We start from the raw sequence: 19,771 nt of genomic DNA, 5'->3' as shown, positions 1-19,771 counted from the left end.
TATTTTTATGTTAGCAGCGTCCTCTTGTGGATGCCGTGGAAGTAGGAAGTGAAGCTTATGGCTGCACCACCATCTCACTGCCTGCTGGACTCTGCTGTCTACAAATGCCTTTTGTTCACTTGCTCATTTGTGCATCAGTACTCATGGTCTGCCCTAAACCATGTCATTTTGGCTAATTCTATTATAATCAGCCAATTTCTAACTTCACTCATAATTAAAAACAACAAAAGCAGATTCTGTTTTTTTTAATTCTTTAATTGAATGAACCTCATGAGGCTCGACATGTTTTCTTACAAGTTTCCGTTTACTGTATGTCATCATTAGCAAATCAGGAGTTGAACCAATAGTGTGAAATCATGCCTGCCAGGAAGTGTATACTTCATTTAACAATTAACAACACGCCATTCACACAAAACTGTATGAAAATGCATTACCGTTCCTACAAATTACTATTAAAAGAAAATGACATGACAGGACTTGAGTGACAAAACATCCTCTGGCTCACTTCTTTCTTCCACCTCTCTCCTTCAGTGCCAGATGAATGATTGAGCCGTTGCTCATGTTGTAATAAGCCAGGGAATTGGAATCCTTGATGAAAATGCCCTAAAAAGGAACAAAAAACCACAATGTTTATTTTATTAGTCATTACATAAATGCGGATGAGATTAAATGTTCTAAAAAGGATAAAAAGGAAAGTTTACCTCATACTGTAACTTCTGTTTTCCTGCTGGCATGCCTGTAGCTTCATGGATTTTGACTTTAATAACGGACACCTGAGGAGACGTGGCATTTACACAGTGATAAGAACACAGTAGGCACACTTGCATATGCTCACTAAAACTGAGGGACACTTGAAGACAACATTTGCATACCTGGTCTGTGAGGGGGACGGTGAAATTCAGCACTTGGCCATTCAGCTTCCATTCTGTCTTGTCCTGCATGTTGGGGACCTGTACTTTAACTGCCACCGGACCCTGGAGACAAGAAAAGAATTGGAATAATATAATATAATATAAACATAGGTGTTAAAGTAATGTAGTAATCTGAGCATTTTATTGCAACTAAATCCCCATAAAAACTAAAAAAAGTTGACCTTTATAACAAATAGAGGCCTAACATACTACTGTGTACACAAACATTAATTTTTACAACATATCAGTTGTTGTCTTAGCAGTTGATATATTAGATGACTGGTAAAAGAATTTGATGGTAACAGAAGATTCAAATTCTGTATTTTCACATTTGTCTGCATGCGGGTCAGGGGCTGTTACTTAATATAGAGAATGAACAAGTAGCACTGTATGTGCAACACAAATGCAATGCAGAACATTTCCAACACAGTAGTGCTCCAACAAACCTTGTTTCTTCGAAGGAACTCCTCCTCTGGAATGAGGTTGTCCTCCGTCTTCATCTTCTTGCTGACTGGCTCATCCTCATGAGGTGGTGGTGGGTGGGAAGGTGGTGCTGGAGCAGAACTTGGTGGCTGTGGTACTGGAGGAGCTGGGACAAAGGCTGGAAAAGGAAATAGCTCATTTTAATTTAGAATGATAAAATAAGCAAAGCTATGTGAAGAAGGTTCAGTTATTAAATAGCACATTTGTTTTCAGAACTTAGTATTTATTTCTAATGTTACTTATTGTAAAACTTGCTCTTACCAGCTGGAACAACCATGGGAGGTGGTCTGGGGGCCATGATGTGAGGTGCCGATGGCGGCATGGGAACCACGTTGATGCGGGGGGCAGGAATCATGGGAGGCATCTGTGTTATAACTTGCCCTGGTGCAAGGCGCACCACAGGAGCCACAGGCGGCCTTGGAATTACAGGTACAGCTGACAAGAGAGTGGTGCGCACTGGAGGTGCCACCTGTACAACAACCACATTAGTGAGTTACATATAAATCATTAAAAAAAATATATAAATATATATATTTTCAAATGCAGTAACTTACAGCAGAGGGTGGGCGAGGCAACGTTGTGACAGGAGGACTAGGTTTAGGCAAACTGGCTGCAGAGGAGGGGATGGGAGGCTGGTGATGAATTTCACTTGGCTTGCTTGGGCCAATTTTCTCCTTGGTGTCATCCTCTCCCACCAGTCCTTTGGCCTTATGAATGGCTTCGATCTGCTCTTGCAGGGTGATGTTGGCCTGAGCTGCTTGCTGTGTGCGAGCCATGCTTCCAGAGTGGCCATCCCAGGTAACCTGGTGGAGGCAAAAAACCACCAATTTTCATGCAATGCTTGAGAAGGATGACTGTTCAGACTCCACTTCATTAATCTCAGATTCTTTTAATCTAAACTGTGCAGAATAAACCCACAAATGTTCTCACCTTCTCCTCTGGCTTCTGGATTTCTTCTTCACCAATCTTCTTACCGATGGCCGTCTCTTCCACACCAAAGATATCAGTACGCCTCTCAGCCAGTTGCTTCAAGCTGCTCTCGATATCCAAACCAGGAGCATAGACTTCATCCTCTGTTTGCCTCTCTCTGATGCTGCGGTCTCTTTGCTCCAACCAGCGTGGATCCAGCAGACCAATACGCATGTGCTCTTGCATCTTACTGGCGGGAATCTTCTCACCGGTAATTGGAGAGATGAGGTACTCATCTGGAGCTGCAACTGATGGCTGAGGCCTGGAAGCTGTGAGGAATACGTAGCATGAGATTAACACATACTGTACGTAGTAGCAGCTTGTTATACACTTGGTATTCTCTGGTCTACAGAAGCATGTCACCTTTGGGATCGTAGTCCTTGCGAATAATAACCTGGTCTGGAGTTGGGGGTAGTGGGGGTGGCATGGGGTTGTCTGGTGGCAGTGGAGCCTTCATGCCATCATCGTCATCATCAGATCCCTGAAGAAAGCAGCAGGGGAAGAAAGACACATTGGCACCAGCACTTATCGTTAGTTTACAGTTTGCAATGTACAATAATGAATTATTTTTTAAGTTCTCACCTCGTCCATATCCTGCACTTGTGTGTCTTGATCAGGCTGTGAAGGCTGACCTTCACCACGATTCTCCCGCTCATCCTCTTCATCCTCACTCTCAACCTCCATCTCCACCTCTTCACTCTCTCCATACTTCTCGTAGCGCTCTTGGATCAGGATGCGAGCACCGAGCTCCTCTGGTGTGGTAGGTGGGGGGAAGTGGCCTAAGGAAACAAATACCAATTAAGATACATGACTCTACCTATATTTAGTTTCAAGATTACAGTTACTGTGGTTAAATTACCTTGTTCATTAGGCTGGAAATCAACCGTCTCAACCACTACAAAGTCATGCCAGTCGATTTGGGCATATGCCACTCGTTCTTTCTCTCTTTCCTCCTCCTCCTTCTTTCTCTCACGCTCCTGGAACTTTGCCCACTCAACACGGTACCTCACCTGACGGACGTGTAGTAAGACATATGATTAACATGCTATTAAAAGATTACTCTGAAAACAGTCATTGTTAAAGGAGATTACCTGGTCCATAACCTCTTTCGGATTCTCAGCCTCTTTCTTGAGTTTGGTCAGTAGGCCTTTGGGAGGGATCAGAATCTAAAGGTTGAGAGACAAAAGCAAAAATACAGTTTAGAATCACCCCCAAAACAAACAATACCAATAATACCAAAGAGGAACAATTTGTCACCTTAGTGTACTGCTCAACCAGTTTAGTGAAGTAGTTGAAAAGGCTGTGCTGTGGCCGCAAGAAGTCAAACTGGTAGTTCCTCTGTTCTTTCTGCATGAGCTGAGTGAGAAACTGGCGGCCATTGCGAGCAACAAACTGGGCAGTGAGCTTCACAACATCCAAATCAAATGCTGAGATTGATGGAGGATCTGCAATGAATTCGAACTCAGGTGGTGGTTCTTTGGGCACCACTGTCTCCTGAATCACCTGCGACTGCACCTATTGATAAACATAAAATTAGTGTACGCAAAACTATTAATTGTGAGCCATGAAAAAAAACTAAAAGAGCAGATTGAAGCGCAATGTCTTACTTTTTGAGGAAGCTGCTGGGATTGCTGCATGGCCTGCTGCTGCATAACCTTAGGCACAGCAGCAGATGGTTCTTGTGCTTTCCCCTCCTTAAATTCATTGACCTTGTGACGGTAATAGGCATGGTAGGGGTCATTGGGGTTAAGAAAATTAAACTTTGGATTGTTGATCTCATTCTGCCGGATTCTTGCTTCAAACTCAGGCCCATTCCTGTGAAATGACAATAAAGTAGTTACATCTGCAACTAATGATTATTTCCACTGTCAGTTAATCTGTCGTTTATATATCCTAAATGATTAGGTGTTCAGTCTAAAAAATTTCCATCAGTGTTCCCAAAGCTTCAAATAACATCCTCAAATGTCTTGTTTGTCTACAACCCAAAGATATTTATTTTACAGTCATAGAAAAGCAGAGACCAAAAAACATTCAAATGTAAAAAGCTGGAATAATACTAGATTAATACTAGACAACTTTGACAACTAATAATTTGGTCGTGTCAGTTCTGTTATATCACTGACATAAAATCCAGGTACAATTACAGCTGTATATAATGCCTAAATATGTCGTAACCAACCTGGCAACAAAGCTGGCAGTCTTATCAACGATGTTTCGGACCTCTGGAGGTGGATATATGATTCCAACAATGGGTTTAGTTGCTGGGGTTTCTTCTGGTGGTGCATCGTTCTGTTGACAAATTTTACATTTGTTAGACTGTACTTTGCAAGATTTTAAAAAAGAATTTAGTCAGAAGTTAGAGCACTAAATTGGCATCCACACTTCTGCAAGAAAATGTTATTCCTACTGCTGCTACTAAACGCACATAACCAACCATTCAAATAAATGTGGCGAAAAATAAAGCATTAATGTCACTTTTTTAAGTAAAATATCCTTGTTGCAATGCATAACACACATTTCACTGTGACAGCCATAATGAGGGACTACTGATAACTTGTGGTAATAACAGGTCTGACAGTTTTTCTTAAAAGAAACATTACTGATGAGATTTTATAAATGTAAGCTCTTAATATCAATAAAGAAGGCAAATTCCGTTGTACTGGACTGACAGCAGAGTCTTTACCATCTAACTGCCACAGTTAAAGCGTGTTAAGAGTTATTCAGATGAACTGACACACAAAGCTAACAACAAGCTAACCAAACTTAACGTTAGGCTTTCAACTGTTATCTCAAACAGCTGGTGGCCACCCTGAGCCTCAAATCCAGAGACATGTCTCACAGTGAAGGAAAGTAGAGCTAAACCTGGTTGTTCGTTAGTTTGGCAACAGAAGCAGTGTATGAGCTACATGGCTAACATTAGCTAACTTGAAGACGGATCGTTACCTTGTTGTTGGTCTCCGGCTGAACTATTTGAACAGGCCCAGGCGGCATGGCTGCGACTCTGTGTTCAAACCGGGAGCTATCTGCAAACACCCAACACACAAGAAGAGTATATGTATTTTTAAAGGATAGTTTTTATGCCATATACTGTAATAGAAAAGTGACACGCAACAGTTAAATGCCTAAATTCGCGGTGGCTAAACACTTACTGCGTCGCGCTTTCGTTGACCCAATGGAGGCGTTTCACTTCCGGTTACGAGCCGCAAAGCATTATGGAATTTTGATTACTTTTTTTTTTTTTTTTTTAAAAGATGTTGCCAAGGAGATGGAATGTCAACAAGCCAGCACCTCCTTTTTTAAAGACAGTGTTAGCTAGAAAATATACCAGCTAATTAGCTTGCCAGACATGAGTCAGTTCCTGGGTCGGCAGGACTGTATCGACAGTCTCCGAAAGGACCTGGTGGACCTTCAAGGTGCGATTCTGGACGTATTTTCTAGAACCGGACCGGTCCGCTTTTCCTCCTGGAAATTCCCAGACAAACTGTCCTGCAATCTGGATATGGTGGCTTTGCTGGAGCAGTATGACTTTGTGGATGGGGAGGATGCATTCAGTCAGCACTCCCACATTGTTTTATTGGAGCTGGTGATTGACAGGTAATATATCGCGTTACATCTACTAAAGCCTTCTTTCAAGACCTCTGCCAACATTTGTCTTTTCTCTCACTTTCTGTTTGAACTAGACTGCTGCTTCTTCTGCAAAGCTTCAGTGCTTATGTTGAGCAACTAAGGGGCAGGAGAGAGCAGACCCAGCAGAAAGGATGCTTGTCTGTTGGGCTTGTGGTCAGGAGCTATTGGAGTAGTTTAGTTCAATTTGCCACCACTAAGGTAGGCACAGTGCTTCTGAAGTAAGGATAATAAAATAAAACGATGCCTAATTTTTAACTGTTTGATCTCATTATTTGTTGTGCTTCCTTTCTTTTTTTTTAGGAGATGTGCAACTACATTAAAAAACAGACAAAAACAAAGAGATTTAATGATGATGAGACAAAGACAGTTTCACCTGTTTCCTCCCAAATGAGCTCAAGGTGTGACTCCTGCAGACATTGTTTATCTGCCGGGTCTTCAGCGAGCACATTTACATTTTCCCCTCAGAATCACCTATCCTCCAGTCCCACTCACAACACCCCACGCTTTCCTAGAGGCGACAGCCATAACGTAGGCTGCCAGACAATTGAATCATCCCTCATTCCCTGCAATGCATGTCACCAGGTGCAGTTTCTGTTGAGAAAGACAGGAGATGCTTTGGTAGATCTGTTTCAGAGTGAGGGCCTGCCCTCGTCTCTGCTGCCTCTCTCAGCAGCTGTAGAGGACACTGTGGAGCTGGGACATATGACAGCAGGTGATGTTGCTCAGTGGGCCAATGAGCAGCTCAGGGACATGCGCCGGCTGGCAAAACACCTTCAAGATGTACGGAGTACAATACAGCCTCTTAAAGATCGACTGGCAGCAGCAGAAACAGAACGAGAGAGGTACAGGTGCCAGCTGCACAGAGTGCAGAAAGAGTTCAAGGAAAAAGTGGAAAAACACCAACAAAACACAGTCCAGCTGGAGTTTTCACTACAGAAAGCAGAGAGATCCATGAAAGAAACAGAGCAAAGGCTACAAAAGGAGCACCAACAACTCATGAGAAGTGAGTAAATGCATGAGTACACAAGATGAGAAGTCACTGAGATCCCATTTGCTACTTTTGCATTTTTCTAACAGAAACTTTGTCATTGGAGGAGAAGAATTCCAAACTACAGGAGGAATTTGCATTGCAGCAAGATACTTTACAAGCACTTGGTATGGGAATGTATGATTTATTCACCGTCATGCCACTTTTATTTTCATTCACTTTTCATGTTTTGTGGAGCGTACATAAAATAAACTGTTATGCTGTGTAATGAATAGTTTTATTTTGTGTTAGAATACGAGAAGAATGAGTTGCAGGAGAGAGTCAAAACCTTGCAAACTGAGGAAGAGGTCTGCTGTAAACTACAACACAGGATCAAGCAGTTAGAGAGTGAAATCTCTGACAGTCAGCTGCTTCTTGACAAGGAGAATGCCAAGTACCAGAGTGCTTGCCGTCAACAAGAGGTGAGCCAATACCAGATTATTTGTTGGTCACACAGCGGTAATTAAATAGATTTACACAGGTGTAATAGGTTGGTTTTGGATTTTGCATCCAGTCGATGCAGGCAAAACAGAAATCTTTGTTAGAGAGAGTTGATGGTCTCGATGAAGAGTGTGAAGAGCTGCAGAGGCAGTTGGGAGAGAGAGAAGAGAGACAGATCAACCTACATAATCAGCTGCAACACACATCAGAGGAGAAGGAGCAACTGCAGGCTCAGCTCACTCAGCAGCAGGTAAATCAGAGCCCTTTAACAGTCATTATCCATTGTAATACCCATAATCAATCCTTGTAAACAAACTAGCATATGCTTTTATGTTTTTTTCCAATCAGGATTTGTGTTTCCAGCTCCAAAAGGAGAAGCAGATGCTAAAAACAGATGCTGACCAGTTAAAAAACTGTGTGGCTGAGCTAAAAGAATCTGTGAAAGCTTTAAGGGAGAGGGAGAGGCTGCTGGTGGCGTTCCCTGAGCTCACCCCCCTGGCTCAGGCCCAACCACAGAGTAAGCAGTTATGAATAACACACTGAGAAAACATTACCTGCATGTATGTACATAAAACTAGTTCAGTGTTGTTTAGACAATGTATTAGACAGAGTGTGAAAAATAAGGCTGCAAATTGTCTCTGTGCACTTGTATGTGGCAAAGGCAGCAATGAAAATCTAATGTTACAAATATAATTCCACATGCATTATTTGCACAGGTAAAGTGTGAATCATGTCTGAAATCTTGACACTTACTACCCACCTACCTCTTTTTTGAGTACTGAACTCATGTTGAATGCTTACATTGGTCTTTGCCTACAAGGTACAGGAAATGTGCTTCTGGATATGGAGCAGCAGCTGCAGGCAAATAACATTCGTATAAAAGTTCTGGAGCAGGAAAATGCTACCCTACACAGGAGTCTGGAAAAACTGAGGGAAAGAGCACAACATAATGCCACCAGGGTAGGACATCTGTAATAGTATAAAATGTGAAAATACATGAATTGATTTGCAATACACACATATGAATAGTTGTACATTCAGCTCCTACATGACTTTGTGGATGTTACTGCAATTTTTTTTGCTATTATTAGAAATTGTATCTATGCATTTTCATTGATAGGAAGCCTCACCACAGCAGACATGGAGCACCTCTCTGCCCAGCACACCAGTAGAAAAACAACTAAATCACCTGACACAAATACAGAACAGTCTATTGTAAGTGTTCTGCTCTTATTGAACTATATTACATTCCAACACAAGCAGCACAAAACAAACATTTTATAAATAAGTAATCCTGTGTTTCCATCGTTGCCTTCATCTTCTGTGTGCTGCAGGCAGAGCAGCAGTGCAGCACAACTGGGATACAGTAACAAAGGAAAGGAACCAAGTGGAGGAGAAAGTGGTGTGGAGTCAGCCGGGTCAGAGGATCATGTGTCTGCCTCCCCCTCATCCCTGAAAATTCACCTTCAAACCCTCCAACTCAACACTGCTGCTACTAGACATACACAAATACGCAGTGCTTCTCTGCGCTCTCACTCCAGAGGACTCAATCTGAAGAAAAAATGAATCCCTGAAGGTGTAAAACAGAAGGTACCCAGCGTTATATAAGGATTCATGGCCAAGAATGTAATGTAATGTTTTTACATTGCCATTGTGTATTCTGATGACAGTGGATTAACAAAAGTAACACGACATCTCTTACTACGTTAAGTTATAATATGTCTTTAATAAACATACTGCGGATACACTCACGAAAAGCTATTGTTTTACTGCTGTTAAAATATGGCGGACAGCCATTGCATATTAGGTTTCAGGATATATGATATGTTTCTCTAACACACCTGCATGTATCTTAATGGCTGGCCTTCACAGCAGATGAATCACATGGTTCTAAGTAAATGAGCAATTTGTCCAACCTTGAATGCAGCACAAACAGCGTCATGGAGACAGATGTCTGTGTCATTGTATGCTGAAGTACAAAGGTGGAGAGTGGGAGTTTCCATGGAAACGCGAGCGCTTGCAGGATTCGCAGGATTCACGGTCTGCTGATTCATTTCAAACCTTCAGTTCAGTCTCTCCAGCATAATTTTACAGTATCTCGTCTTTAGTGCACACAGATTAACCCTTTGATGCACAAGATGGGTCAAAAGTGACCCATAATCAGTGGAATATGGGTCACTTTTGTCCCATGTGGTGCATCAAATGGTTAAAGACCACACACTGTACATCATTTTAAGCTATGCCTCTCGTTTATCACTTTTGTATTTGCAGCTGACATCATGCAGCTTCCTTTGCAGCGCTAGTGTGAAATGCAATGAGCTCAGTTGTGTAGTCTGAATCAAACAGAGGGTAAGAAATCATAATCATGTTAAAATCAACACTGACCTCTCATTAGTTCTACCTGAATGAACGCCTGATCTGTCATTTAAGTCACGTAACAGACATCTCGTGACCTGAGAGTTAATCCCTGACTTGGGTTAACTGTACAGTTGTGTCGTCACGCATATAATTGAACTTAGTCTTAAGCTCTTTTAACCAACATCATAGATGCCAGTGAAAATTATATCCATTTTATGCTTGGCAGAGCAGCTAAAGAAAACATGGAATTTAGCAGCTACATATATGACTATAATGACTAAATAATGTACTCTTGAGTACGAAGATGAGCTACATATTGCAAGAAAATAAGTATGATTACAATGCAAATGAAAGTCATTTTCTATCATCACAGCAACGTGTTTCTATCACAATAACTGAATCACTTATAGGATAGAACATTTTTAATCATTCTAATAGTAAATATTGCCTTTATTTGTTCCATATTTAGCAGCAAGTAAGGTGTATATATGCCTAAATGGTTGGACAGCGGGCAATTTATAGATGTCTGAGTATAATAGCAACCTATGTAGGAATAATATTAGACATTCAATGTGTGGGGGCCAAAATTTAGGAAAGCTTACCACATGATACTTTAAATCTGTAAGGAATTTTTTAAACAAGTATAAACTTTTATTGAAGTAAATGGCAAAAGATGCCATTGTTGAGTATACTTGCAATATACTGTACACCATTATAAAAAATGTGTATTTTTTAAAGTTGTATGCGATAGTAATTTTTTTTATTCCATTATTTGTATGTGCTGGTTCCTCAATGAATTAATTTTTATTTTTTGTTTTAGTTGTCTTTTAGTGAATGCTATTTGCTGTATTGTTGTTCAGACCAGCACCCTGTACACAAAGCTACTGCTAGGATGACCATTCTTAATTTTCTAGGATGTGAGAAGTCAGGTGTCAGAATACTCTACAATTTAGATTTTTGTAAATGCTGCTTCAAAACATTTATTTTTTTAATCTTTTGCATTTTACACAGACATACACTATATAACAGAAAGATCTGAGACTTAGATGTGCGAGTACAGAGTACAATACTATTGAGAAGTAAGAAAAGAAATAAAGAATTGGATCATTTATAACTGTGCTTCCTGGCACAAAGAAGACAGAAAGAAGTGAGAGAACGTTCAGCTTAAAAAGCACCACGGTATTAATATCTGCAACTGGCCCCGACATCAAAAGCATAACTGTGACACAAGATTACCAGACAATAGTTTGCAAACTGTGCAAAGTTGTACAAAATTCTCTCAAACCTGACTCCTTTTTGAAACTATGCCAACATGCCTCCTGCTGTACATTCTCTTCCATGTTTGTGTTTTGGTTTAATAGTTCGAAAGCATAAAAGAGACAAATAAATGAAACAAACTAAACCATTCAGACTGACTACACAAGCTTTCGAGATCAGTCTGCATTGATTACAACATGTTTAAGGCCATTGGTTTCTTAAGTAACACATGCAAGCACACAACTGAAATAAATAAAGACAGAATAGACATCTTTGTAAGTATTTAAACATATCTGATATAAGATAAAACCTCATTTGTGTTCATTTATCAACATAAGTGCAGAATACGGGAAGGTTAGTTGTATAATATGAGAGTATCCTCACATGTGTGTCTTTCTCTTATCTAGGTCAAGCTGCAGACTGGCGACAGGGACTATTGCAAATCTGCTGGGATTACTACGGCCTCAGAGAGATGAAGCAGATCCCTGTTTAACATAACAACCAATGTCTGCCTCCCTGCCAATATTCGTGTGCAAGGACTCCCATTCAATAGTTTTGTGCTTGCTTATATATCCATTTATCTGATTAGTTCTCAGGTTATCTCAGGAAATCAGTCACACAATTTCAATAATCAATGTGCTTTGATATAATCTCATTCCAACAGGGAGAAAGAGGAAAGCTGCTGTCTAAAAGTTCGTGAGAAAAACACTGCAAGATCGGTGGCACACAAAAAAAAGTACAGGGTCATGGGATGAGATTTAAGAGATTAAGTGAGGAACTGAAGTGTTCAGCCATTTAAAAAGTGAACACAATTTACTGATACAGACTAAGAGAGGTATATGCAAAACATAGAGCAGATAAAGTAACACAAAAATGAGAGTGGAAAAAGCAGAAAAAATAAGCTACTGTGACCTTTATAAAAGAAATATGATTAGGAATGATAGAAAAATGAATACATACATTACCTTATAATATAGGATGAAATACTTTGCCAGAAACCAAGAAAAGTAGGAAAGTCTATGAATACTAAACAGTTGGACTAAATGAATCCAGATCAATAAAATGTGTGACAAGAATCTGAGAAAAAAGGCAAAAATGTAAACTCACACTCTGTGCATTCCTTTGCCTAATTTAAAAATAAAATAAAAACATGCAACAAATGGATGCTTACTCTGTTCATATTGATATCTTTCAAAAATGTGGTCAGTCATCTTCCAAAAAAATGTAAATGTTTCAGCTCCAGAGCTGCGTTAACATTGTAAAAAATCCTCCAGTGTCTGTAACAAAGAAAGCACCATATATAACAAACAACCACATGGACAAAGTGGCAAGGTTGCAAGAAGAGAGCTGGTCTTAAAGGATATATCACAACTTTGATGCTGAAAGTTTTACAGGACAGTAATAAAGCTCTCTACTGTACATTTGAGTATTACAAGATATACAAATATGCATCACAATAAGACAGAGAGAGTGCATCCCATCCCGTGGTGTGCATACATTTGCAGAGCAACAAGTACAGACTGTCACACGCTAAAGGGAGTGAGATACAAAGAGTACACTAGTAATAGTAGAGCGCATGAGTGGGAGACAGCAGATAATACCAGGCAGTTGTACTGATGACAAAGATTGGTCACATATCATCTCTTTCCCGTGTTCTCCTCGGCAGTTGAGGCAGTGGAGGCAGTGGAGGCGTTGATGTGTGAAGAGTCCACTTGACCTTCGGGCTGGACGGACTGCACTGTCTCTACCAGGCTGCCGCTGGGTAGCACCACGTACCGGGCGGCCATGTCTTTGGGCTGCAGCTCCCGTATTCCCTCCTTACTGTGCCAGATGCCATAGCCAAAATATACAAAGAGACCTGGGAAAGAGATAGCACGAAACACTTGTGAATGGAGCAATCATTTACATCAAAATAACAACGCACAGAGGTAAGTGCTTAGAAAAGCAATATAAAGATTTGTTCTTTTTAAAAGCTTTAATTTGCGAGAGCAAAATTAATAGATTCTAAAAACCCACACATGTACCGCTGTGATGGATGGAAGTTACAATTTTCTAATTTATCAGATGTTTTTGTTCCACCTCAAATGACAGGACTAGCTTACAGTAGAGGTGCAACGATTAAACGATCATTTTTCAAACTATTAAATTAATCCTAAACTATTTTGGTAACTGAATATTTTTTTAGAAAATAGAATGCCTACAGTGTCTTTGATTCAAGCTTCTTAAATGTGAATATTTACTAGTAAACTGAATATCTTTGGCTTGGAGACACGCCAGGTAATTTACAATACATCATGGACTTTGGAGGACACTAATGGACATTTTTCACCATTATCTGACATTTTATAGAGAAAATGACTGATCAATTAATCAAGACAATCATTTAAGGCACATTAACTTACAATGGATATAATTGTTAGTTGCAGACCTAGTTTCCAATCATGCTAGCACTTCAAAATGAATGCTTAAGTGAGCATGCTGACATCCTCACTAAATCTGATCAGGCTGTCTTTAGTTTTGCAGGTATTTGGCCTTAAACTAAACTTTTAAATTTATACCAGATGATAAGGCTACACAGAAATAATCAGATGATCGCAGTTAATATTTTTTTTTTAAAGATTATTATTTTGCATTTACCTTTATTTAGAGCAGTGTAGTGGAGAGATATAAGAAATGTGGTGAAGAGAGCAAAGGAGTTGTATGCAATAAATATACAGCTGGTTGGGAATCAAACTGGGGCTCATGTGGTGTTCACCACAACTGCTTGGCTATCAGGGATCCCCAGGCACAATTCCTCTTAGTGGAAACACAAATAAGTGTGCCAAAATGGAGCACCAGACAAACGACCAACTAACCACGATGCTAGCATGGCAAAAAAGGCCCTCACTCTATCAACAGCTTTAGATTTACTAGAATCAATGAAATAACGTTTGTGAATTTGTGTTTACACTGGTGCATCATTGATCACTGATCACTCCACATTAACTCTGAGATGAATGGTGAAATCTCATGCCTTTTCTTCAAAGGCCATTATGGAAAGAAAGTGTCCATTTCTGTCTCTAGGGAGGGAAAGCCCAGCCAGAGGCCCTGTCAAGTGTAATACCCAACGAGTGTGCATCTTGTTAACTCGCAGCAGTCTGACAGTGGTGTTTAAACGGTTTAGTGGTCCAGAGAAGCATTAAGCTAATGCAGATAATCATGTTTCTCCAGTGATCCTCCCTCTCAGTGATGGGGCATTAACAGTTTGACCACCACCTACATCCTCAGGGGATTGCTGACGAATGGGAAAAGTTTCTCTGCTTTCACTGAGTACAGAAAATGCTTGTTTAGTCTTTTAGTGTAACACTTTTATGCAACCAGAGGGCAGGTTTTTTTATAACAAGGAAACTGCTTCCTGGAAAATATTTATATCGCAACATGTGTCAACAAACATCCATTTGATCACCTTTTAAGTTGGACAAGAAAAGTATTTCTTTTGCAGAAATATGCAACAGAGATGTTTTTCTTACCAACTGCAATCCACACTGTGAATCGAATCCAGGTTAGAAGACTGAGCTTCATCATGAGGAACACATTAAAGAGGATACTGGCACCTGGAGTCAATGGAACCAGAGGTACCTACACAACAATGAGTACAAAATAAAGACTTACATTTCTTCTAGAATAGTTATTTTGCTGAATGTAATTCAACAATATATTGTCTTATGTGAGCATATTACACTTAGCACTTATTAAAGCTCACCTGGAATGTTTTGTTGTTTTTTTGTGGCTCATGAACCCATATAAGAGCCAGGCTGATGACGTAAGCTAAGCTAAAAATCACCAGCAGCATTGTGAAGCTCCAAACCGGCAGCTGTAGCTGTTTGTTTCCAAATTCCACCACGGCGCAGAGGGATACTGAGCTCACTATCAAAGTCAGCACACAGAAGGCCACCACCTCACCCGGGTCACAGTCCCCCAGCAGCCTGTCTAGGTACGGCTCCCAGCAGGCCTTCAGCTGCCCCACCCCACGCCGCTCTTTCGTCTTTTGCCTTTCGACCAGCTGGAGTTTGTCAGAGAAGGACTCGTACTGCTTCGGCTCCTCACCGTCCTCGGTTATGGTCTGAGACTCTGAAGGGGCAGGGGAAGGCTCAGTGTTGGGGTTGGGAGATGTGGTAGCGGTTCCCTTGTCGCTGATTTTCTCAGGTTGGAAACGCAACACAATTACACTCGCTGCCACAAAGGTGTACGCCAGGAGGGTGCCGATGGACAAGAACTGAACCAAGGCCTCCAGGTCAAAGATCAGAGCCATGGTGGCCATGAGGATTCCAAACACCAGAATAGCATTGACGGGAACTTTGGTGATGGGATTGACTCGTGCGAAAATGGAGAAGAACAATCCATCCTCTGCCATGGCGTACACAATCCGAGGGAGGGAGAAGAGATTACAGAGCAGCACAGTATTCATGGCTAGAAATTGGAGAGAGAAGACAAGTCAAAATACAACACCAAGAAGTCAATATGACTGCTAAACATATATGAAATGTAATTCCCCTTTAAAGGTTCACACTCACCACAGATGGAACCTACTGCCACAACAACTCCTGCCCAACTGTAGCCACGGCGGAAAAAAGCATCTGCCAGAGCAGAGTTGGGGTCCAGCGTATGCCAGGGTACCATCAGTGTGAGCACTGTGGAGACCAGGATGTAGGCTGTTGCTGCCAGTCCAAGGGAGATAGCAGTCGCAATGGGAATAGCCTTCTGCGGATTCTTTGCCTCCTCACTTGAGGAAGCAATTACATCAAAGCCCACAAATGCGTAGAAGCACGTGGCTGAACCTGCCAGTATTCCAGACATCCCAAAAGGTGCAAAGCCTCCTTGTTCACGACTCCAATTGACTGGCTCAGCTAGCACAAAGCCAAAGACCAGGATGAAAACGATGACACCCATACTTATGGTAGAGAAGATATGATTGAGGTAAGAGGACACTTGAACTCCAAAGGAAATGAAGAAGGAGGCAACTACTAGAATTCCTGCTGCAAGGAGGTCAGGGTAGTGGGCAAGGAAGGGCACGTTCCACTGCATAATGTGTGTCTCTGTGAAGTTCTGGATAGCGTGGTTAAAAATGGAGTCCAGATAGCCACTCCAGGCACGTGCCACGGCTGCACCGCCAATCATGTTCTCCAGAATCACATTCCAGCCAATGAGAAAGGCCCAGACCTCTCCCACGGAGACGTAGGTAAACATGTAGGCAGATCCTGTTTTGGGAATGCGTGCTCCAAACTCTGCATAACAAAAGGCAGCCAGTAAAGAAGCAATACCTGCAAAAAGGAAGGATATGATGACAGCAGGCCCAGCCGTGTCTTTAGCCACTGTTCCTGTCAGAACGTAAAGCCCAGAGCCCACCATGCCTCCAACACCCAGCAGAGTCAGGTCCAGGGTGGAGAGGCAGCGCTTCAGAGACGTTGCCATCATGTCATCATCTAGTGTCTTGAGTCGGTTCAGTCTCTGACAAAGGCGCACTGCTGGCGCACAGCCTCTTGGACAAGTTGCCATAGCTACAGAGTCAGACAGGCCAGCTGGGCGGGTTGGTGTTGTGGTACTCACACTGGACCCATTACCTGTCTACGAAGATGACCTGCAAGGCAGAGCACAATATTTACAAACGGGTGCATCAGAGCAGAAAAACTGCTGCAGCTACAGCATTCAGGATGCACTGTTGCAGTCTGCATTTTGGGATTTGGTGTTTGGCTCACCATGTTTTATTGAGTGCTGCTAACAGACCCATGCTAGGGCTGCATGATATATCACTTCAGCACTTCTGCGATGTGTATGCGCAACAGTCACATGACAGAAAGGTCAATGAGATGTAAGGCATATTACCCTACACACATCACCAATACAAGTCTTTGCTCTGGTTGACACAGAAAAAAAAAACTCAACCGGTTTTCATTTTCTATGACTACTCTGCAAGAAAAGTCGGCCTGATAGGACACCATTTTCTCTGATTTAGGTTTTGAAACAAACAGAATTTTTAAACTATATTTAAAAGACACAAGGCTCCTCATGTGCAAGCAAAATAAGCGAGTAACAGAAAAGTAGCACTGAAAAGGAAGATTTTGTTGCAAAAACAACACAACATCAGCTGTCTGGAAATATTTCAGCTACAGAAAGGATGATATCGACTGAAAATGGGCATTTGTCTGCAGTTGCTGGCAGCTGTTTTCACCACAGGAGGCAACATGACTAATTAGTTCGGCCATTTACTTCAGCCCAATAAAGCTCTGTATGATCAGTGCAAAGCCAGATCTCAACTGAAATCAAAGCAAAGAGCTGTTTTGATACCTTTGCCAGTGTCGCACAGTATGAGAAAGGTTCCAAACAGCTTTTCTTGAACTTTAGAAAAAATAGTTTTTCATTTTCTGCACAGATGCCCCCTCGTAATGACTCACCTTAATTATTTTCAAGTGATTATTCTTTAAACACAGAGATAATCAAGTCTTCTGGTAGGAAAAGCCTGGATTTTTTTATTGCAATTTATACCACAGAAAAACAAAGTATTGCAGTATAATTTTTTTTCTTTTACAATACTGCGCAGGTTTTTGTAACCCATACTGTGAGAATATGTGAAGAACTGACGGATACTGTGCCACTTTTCACACAGAATTGTCTTTCAAGTTTGGCTTCTGCATCTATGGAAATAATCATCCTTGTCTGTATAATGAAAAACAAAACCAGTAGTGGCATCAAGCATGTACCACCAAGTCCCAGTACATCAGGGCCAACCCGAGATATAAATACATGCACAGTGATTAGAGAAACAACCACTCAGTTAATATGGCCTTTTTAATCATTCTCTCCACAAATGGTTTGTGTCTGGATCTGAATTGTAAGAGATTATTTTAGTGGACTGTCAAGCATGTAGATGGTTTAAGAAAAGTTTGTGTTGAAAGTATTCCTGTCGCTGCATTAATATGTTGTCATGTGGCATGTTCAGTGTTTCAGTTTAACAGCATTTTAATTTATTTTTGCATGAATCATGAAATCATTTGATCTGGGAGATTCGTAGGGTCTTGGGTCCATATGACAGAAAGCATGATCTTATTAAAAGTAACACAATCATGAGGTTAAAAGCTTCATAAAACCCACGTGTCTTTTGGACAATCATGGCATTCACCAAGTTGAATTTATTTAGTCTTTTCCATACAACCCCCCCGTGGGCTGAGTCTCTAACAACAAAACAGCTTTACAGACATCTTATGTTAGGACAAATACCGTGGACAGAACAGCCAGATCATATAAATTTGTGTGTGCCGTTTTGCCTAATTGCATATCTGGTTTCACTGTTATTTTACAGTGTCTGTGTGGCTTTTACACCTTGTCATTTGTCTGTGTTCTTGCACTATGAGGCCATGATGAGGTGCACTGCCCTGAACACTCAGCAGGCCAGTCCACGTCATCTAAAAGCCACGGCTGATGTGTGAGATTGCAGCATTGGACAACAACAGAAGCTGTATTAGTGCATTGGCTTAGTTTAGTCTTTTCATCAGTTGTACACAATGTTCATCCTCCTGGTCCGGGCAGTGCAGCATCCTACTCCCAGCCTCGATGGGCATATGGCGACAACAGGATGTCTCCATGATAATTACGTAACGCTTTATTCCCCCTCTAGAAATAAGAGCGTCTCATTCAGGACTCTTTTTACAATAAAATGTTCAAGCAAACATAACCACGACCAAATAATAGAGAATAAGAACAGACGACGATTACAATGAGCGTCGTTTTAAATGTCAAATTAATAATTTAGGACAAAATGGAAACGAGGATCGTTAGTGCATCACACTACCTCTTTCCTGGATGGAAACGCTGCGCAGCATCGCACTTTTAATTCCTGAGTTAGGTGTGATTATTTTAACCCTGTTGTCTTTAGGAGTGATAAAATTAACAAACCGTTTAGCGTTGCTGCTGTTCGGGGTCTCTCATGGGTGCTGTTAGAAGTTGCCGGGGCGCATCGTCTGATGATGGAGCTGAAGGTGCACCGAGCGCAGCCTGGACGGACGGCTTCTTAAAGGTACACACACCTCCTGGAGCTGGGAGGGCTTCCCCACCACACCACACCCACAATACAGCAGGGCAGGAGGAGGGTGCCAGAGAGGGGTAGGGGGTCCCAGGGTGAATATCAAATGTGGACATCTAGTACAAGTCATGTAAGCAGCTAACAGGGTGCAGTAAAGCTCTAATTAAATATGGATGTTTTAAAAAACTAACTCAGACAGTACATTTACAATTTAGTATAGTGCCAGCCTGCCTCAAGGGCCATGTTTGAGTACATTTAATTCTTCAAGAACCTAAAAGATGCTATAGGAGGTGGTAGGATTACTATGACCTGTATGACTGAGAATTTACACAGACACATTTTATTTTTTTTAACCAGGTAAGATCAATTGAGAATAATTTATCATTTACAGTGATGACCTGGCAAGAGGCCCAAGCAGAAAGAAATCTAAAAAAATAAACAGTGCATATACAACAAAGGACACACAAATGTTTGAACAGAGATTAAAAATCGCCTAAATTAATGCTAACAGTTCAGTGAAAACAGTCAGCATGCGCAGCGGTCAGCTAGGGTCTGATGCAGCTTCTGTTTGAACATGTAAAGTGATGGACGAGATGACAGTTTCAGAGATTTTTGGAGGGACTGTCAGATTTCATTTTAGGG

General features: G+C 41.3%; 3 protein-coding genes across 4 annotated transcripts; 1 reads left to right on the top strand and 2 right to left on the bottom strand.

The window, feature by feature from the left end:
- Positions 1 to 234: 234 nt before the first annotated feature.
- Positions 235 to 5,586, bottom strand: sf3a1 (splicing factor 3a, subunit 1). The gene is made up of 16 exons (XM_023285242.3): positions 5,513 to 5,586; positions 5,307 to 5,386; positions 4,543 to 4,652; positions 3,971 to 4,178; positions 3,621 to 3,878; positions 3,455 to 3,529; positions 3,223 to 3,373; positions 2,946 to 3,142; positions 2,727 to 2,844; positions 2,325 to 2,632; positions 1,949 to 2,197; positions 1,656 to 1,863; positions 1,358 to 1,512; positions 873 to 974; positions 702 to 773; positions 235 to 603 (listed from the first exon to the last, which is right to left on the bottom strand). The coding sequence occupies exons 2-16, from the start codon at positions 5,352 to 5,354 to the stop codon at positions 502 to 504; spliced, it is 2,361 nt and encodes a 786-aa protein (XP_023141010.2). The 5' UTR covers positions 5,355 to 5,386; positions 5,513 to 5,586; the 3' UTR covers positions 235 to 501.
- On the top strand, positions 5,562 to 9,215 carry ccdc157 (coiled-coil domain containing 157). Of its 2 annotated transcripts, XM_023285250.3 has the most exons (10): positions 5,562 to 5,957; positions 6,044 to 6,188; positions 6,291 to 6,993; positions 7,068 to 7,145; positions 7,270 to 7,439; positions 7,532 to 7,708; positions 7,807 to 7,975; positions 8,279 to 8,418; positions 8,579 to 8,673; positions 8,793 to 9,215. In XM_023285250.3, exons 1-10 carry the CDS (start codon positions 5,710 to 5,712, stop codon positions 9,022 to 9,024), a joined length of 2,157 nt encoding a protein of 718 aa, XP_023141018.2. In that variant the 5' UTR covers positions 5,562 to 5,709; the 3' UTR covers positions 9,025 to 9,215. The 2 variants fall into 2 exon arrangements, with proteins under 2 accessions (XP_023141018.2, XP_035810975.2); XM_035955082.2 differs by lacking the exons at positions 7,532 to 7,708; positions 7,807 to 7,975; positions 8,279 to 8,418; positions 8,579 to 8,673; positions 8,793 to 9,215 and having other exon boundaries at positions 7,085 to 7,145; positions 7,270 to 7,410.
- A 1,555-nt stretch (positions 9,216 to 10,770) lies between these two features.
- Positions 10,771 to 19,146, bottom strand: slc7a4 (solute carrier family 7 member 4). Its single transcript, XM_023285246.3, has 5 exons — positions 19,003 to 19,146; positions 15,627 to 16,690; positions 14,816 to 15,522; positions 14,583 to 14,691; positions 10,771 to 12,931 (listed from the first exon to the last, which is right to left on the bottom strand). The coding sequence occupies exons 2-5, from the start codon at positions 16,606 to 16,608 to the stop codon at positions 12,711 to 12,713; spliced, it is 2,019 nt and encodes a 672-aa protein (XP_023141014.1). The 5' UTR covers positions 16,609 to 16,690; positions 19,003 to 19,146; the 3' UTR covers positions 10,771 to 12,710.
- Between the last annotated feature and the right edge of the window lie 625 nt (positions 19,147 to 19,771).

Source organism: Amphiprion ocellaris, chromosome 6 (assembly GCF_022539595.1).
Source record: "Amphiprion ocellaris isolate individual 3 ecotype Okinawa chromosome 6, ASM2253959v1, whole genome shotgun sequence".
Classification (NCBI taxonomy): Eukaryota; Metazoa; Chordata; class Actinopteri; family Pomacentridae; genus Amphiprion; species Amphiprion ocellaris.
The sequence above is the reverse complement of the archived record's forward strand: the minus strand, read 5'-3'. Positions and strand labels throughout refer to the sequence as shown.

Coding starts and splice junctions, on each gene's coding strand:
- ccdc157 (XM_023285250.3), top strand. CDS start 5,710: ATGAGTCAGTTCCTGGGTCGGCAGGACTGTATCGACAGTCTCCGAAAG. Junction 6,994..7,067: donor GCACCAACAACTCATGAGAA/GTGAGTAAATGC, acceptor TTTTTCTAACAG/AAACTTTGTCATTGGAGGAG. Junction 7,709..7,806: donor CTCAGCTCACTCAGCAGCAG/GTAAATCAGAGC, acceptor TTTTCCAATCAG/GATTTGTGTTTCCAGCTCCA.
- slc7a4 (XM_023285246.3), bottom strand. CDS start 16,608: ATGGCAACTTGTCCAAGAGGCTGTGCGCCAGCAGTGCGCCTTTGTCAG. Junction 15,523..15,626: donor GGCAGTAGGTTCCATCTGTG/GTGAGTGTGAAC, acceptor TCCAATTTCTAG/CCATGAATACTGTGCTGCTC. Junction 14,692..14,815: donor AAAACAACAAAACATTCCAG/GTGAGCTTTAAT, acceptor ATTGTTGTGTAG/GTACCTCTGGTTCCATTGAC.
- sf3a1 (XM_023285242.3), bottom strand. CDS start 5,354: ATGCCGCCTGGGCCTGTTCAAATAGTTCAGCCGGAGACCAACAACAAG. Junction 4,179..4,542: donor ACTGCCAGCTTTGTTGCCAG/GTTGGTTACGAC, acceptor GTCATTTCACAG/GAATGGGCCTGAGTTTGAAG. Junction 2,633..2,726: donor CAAGGACTACGATCCCAAAG/GTGACATGCTTC, acceptor TATTCCTCACAG/CTTCCAGGCCTCAGCCATCA.